Raw genomic sequence first — 3609 nt, 5'->3', positions numbered from 1 at the left:
TGAAGGCCCAGGTGAATCGCCGGGTGATTTACTTACCCAATTGTTCTTATTTATTTTTTAAAAACTAACACAAGAAAAGAATTCTCCCACGTTGATAGTGAACCACATGTTTCTTGCTTGCTTTTGTGAAAGCCGAGTTTGTCTTTGGCAATAAAGTGACCTTCAAGTTCAGGTAAAGCCCCCAAAGGTGAACAGCAGAGCCTTTCACTGCTTGTGTCTCACAGGAGAGCCCAGGGGATGGTTCATCCTCACACCGTAATGAGAGAACAAGCATGTCGGGGTGTGAGCGGGGGCCCGCAGACGGCAGCCGTGCTCTCTCTAGAAGGAGTTGAGACAAAACTCCTGACATATGCACCTCACTGTTTCGTCCTCGTGCATGATGAAGGACAACAATGAATAAATAAACGTGATGTCCTTATTGCAGGGCTGGAGAGAATGTGTGCCCGCAGACCAGGCAAGAAGGACTGGCTGCAGAGTGGGTTTGATCTCAGGGCACAGGAAGTCAACTCTGCCCACTTCACAATATCCTAAGGAACAGTGGCCATGGGCAACCTGAACTCTGACAGCCTCTGGCACAGCTGCATGCTGCTACTGTGAAGGAGCCCCAGAGGGAGGGTGGCGGTGGCTCAGCACAAGCCCTTCTCCCCTGATGGGGATGGCAGTTCAATGTCTTGTTTAACACTGTTCATCGGTGAACCAGCAAGTGCATATGATGCTTAAAGCCTGAACAGTCCAAGTAACATGAGGGTCATCGAGTTGGATGTTTTTATTGCCACAACATTCTATACGCTAACGCTTAGTGGTTTTTTTTTCTTTCCTTTTTTTGAGACTGGGTTTTGCTCTGTTGTCCAGGATGGAGGCAGTGGCACAATCACAGCTCACTGTAGCCTCGACCTCTGGAGCTCAAGCGATGCTCCTGCCTCAGCCTCCTCCTGCCTCAGCCTCCTGAGTACCTGGGAACACCGGTGCACACCACCACGCCCACCTAATTTTTTTTTTTTTGTAAAGATAAGGTCTTACTATGTTGCCCAGGCTGCTCTTGAACTCCTGGGTTCAAACAATCCTCCCACCTCGGCCTCCCACAGTGCTAGGATTACAGGTGTGAGCCACTGTGCCTGGCCAGTTTTTATTTTTCTTTTTTTAAATAAGAGAATGGATTCAACTGGTCCCTATAGACTAGGATCCTTTCAGAGTCCTCAGTGTCTCTTTCTTGCCCTGGACAATCACCCTGACTCTGTCTGACTGATAACCAGGATCCCACACGTCTTAGAGACCACAGATAGTGTTGGCATTGAAGTCCTGTGGTTGGAGGACGTTGGTGCTCCCTGGATGATACTTGGTCTGACAAAAAGACCAAGTATAAATTCATAAAGTCTACAGTAAAACCATAATTTGACTTCATAAATTCATAAAGTCTACAGTAGAACCAACCTAGTTATTAATAACAAATCTGATTGTTCTCAAGAAACTAGGATAGCCTAGCGAGAAACCAGCCATAAAGATCTGCCTTCGAAACACTGACTAGATGCCCAGCCAAGGTCTTTAAGCAACAGGGATATACTCAGTCAGCCTTGACAATGATGAAGGAACAAAAAATTCACTCACCCTTAAAATCAACCATGGTAGGCTGCTAGGTGCTTACTTAGTATATTAGTTATTCGCTTTACAGGGGCAGAGGCTGCCTGCAAATCTGAATTAAATAAAACCCATAAATACTAATGAGGTCATGGTTCTCACACTTTAGTGATCACTGGGATCATCTGCAGGGTTTGTTACAGCACAGGCGGCTGGGCCCCAGAGCTTTTAATTTACTCGTTCTGGAAAAAGACCTGAGAATTACTTGCATTTCTAACAAAGTCCCGGCCGGGGCTGGTGCTGCTGGTCTGGGGGTCATGCTTGGAGAACCCTTGCAGTGGAATATTAACAACACCCTAGTAGACTTTCATCCAGGTCCTCCAGGGCGCCAAGCCCCTCCCATGCCTCTGCCCACATCCCTGTTTTCTGCTGCAGGGAGAGATGCCGAGGCCGGTCCACTTCCTGCTGCTCCTGCTGCTGCTCCTGGGGGGCCCCAGGACAGGCCTCCTGCACAAGTTCTACAAAGCCAAGCCCATCTTCAGCTGCCTCAACGCCGCCCTGTCTGAGGCTGAGAAGGGCCAGGGGGAGGATACGTCCCTGCTGAGCAAGAGGAGCTTCCACCACCCGCCCGGCGGAGACGCCTCCTCGGGAGAGAAGGACGAGGGCAAAGAGAAAAGGACTTTCCCCGTCTCTGGGGCCAGGGGTGGAGCTGGAGGCACCCGGTACAAATACGTGTCCCAAGCACAGCCCAGCCCGCCCAGACACAGCCAAGAGTCCTCAGCGCACTGCCACTCCTGTCCCGACGTCCCCACCAACATCATGAACCTGCTTTTCAACATCGCCATACAGAACTCAGCCTGTATGCCGCCAACGCCCATCTGATGGCGCAGATTGGGAGGAAGAAGTAGAGGCAGAGACACGACGGGAGAGCAGCCCTCCAGGACAGAGGGCGAGGGAGGGCTAGGGAGGGCGAGGGGAGGGCGAGGGGAGGGCGAGGGGAGGGCGGGGCGAGGGCGGGGCGAGGGCGGGGGGAGGGCGGGGCGAGGGCTGGGCGAGGGCGGGGCGAGGGCGGGGCGAGGGCGCCGTCTGCTGGTTTGGGTGTTTTGGAATCAGTCAGTTTTACAGGTTGCTGCACTGCTGAGCCCCTCTGATCTCTTCCGGCCTTAGATCCCGGCTCCCTCCTCCTCTGTCTGTACCCACGGAAGTGCGCTATTGTCCAACCTTCCCAGATACAAGGCGGCTGATGTTCCTCCCTGTATTCAGCGTCTCCTTCCTCCCTCCCTACAGCAAGAGGCAAAGTTCATGCATTCCTCCTCTCCAGTCTTCTCCCTGTTGACCCCATGCCTGAGAAGAGAGTGTTCAGGGCTCCTCTCCCACACATCAACCCCTGCCAGGGCAGAAAGAGGAGCCACAAGACTCGCCTTCCTGCCACCGAATCCTTCCCTACCTCCTCACCCCATTAAACCAATGGCTTCTTCAACTCCTGGCTTGTCTCCGTTCCTCTTCCTTCGGCCCCACTGCCTTCAAACTCTGAGCTTGGGACAGGGAAGAGGATGAGGGAGGGTCCTGGGGAGCCAATTCCATTCTCCCTCGGTGGGGTGGAATGGGTCTGGGAGACCTTAGCAGGGGTAGAGGAGAGCTTAAGAGTCGTTCGATCTAGAGCCGTCCCTGGAACCTGGTCCCACCAAGAACACAACCTGGGAACCGTTTCAGAGTGGGTGTCGTGGCTAAAAGGGAGAGGGAGCTTTCAGTTAGCCCCTTGAAACATCCCAAACTCCTCCGTGGCTTGCTAGGGCCTGGGGACCACTAGTCCTGGATTTCGCACTGAACCCGCAGTAACCTCCCTGTGCTAAGCTGGGTGTTGTGGCCAACACTAATGTCCAGGCCAGGCCTCTGTACTCCCCCAGTCAATGATCTCAGTGGATGGACAAAGCCAGAACTTAAAAAGAAGCCAACACTGCCAGGGAGCATATAGATGATGAACTGCAAAGTGATAGCAATTAGCATAAAAATGTAAATACAAGGAGTGCAGAG

General features: G+C 52.6%; 1 protein-coding gene across 1 annotated transcript; it reads left to right on the top strand.

The window, feature by feature from the left end:
* Window positions 1–2008: 2008 nt before the first annotated feature.
* Window positions 2009–2535, top strand: UCN3 (urocortin 3). Its single transcript, XM_031652547.1, has one exon. The coding sequence runs from the start codon at window positions 2017–2019 to the stop codon at window positions 2455–2457; it is 441 nt and encodes a 146-aa protein (XP_031508407.1). The 5' UTR covers window positions 2009–2016; the 3' UTR covers window positions 2458–2535.
* Window positions 2536–3609: the final 1074 nt, after the last annotated feature.

The sequence above is a fragment of the Papio anubis genome, chromosome 11 (assembly GCF_008728515.1).
Source record: "Papio anubis isolate 15944 chromosome 11, Panubis1.0, whole genome shotgun sequence".
Taxonomy (NCBI): Eukaryota; Metazoa; Chordata; class Mammalia; order Primates; family Cercopithecidae; genus Papio; species Papio anubis.
This window is presented reverse-complemented; position numbering and strand designations above follow the sequence as displayed.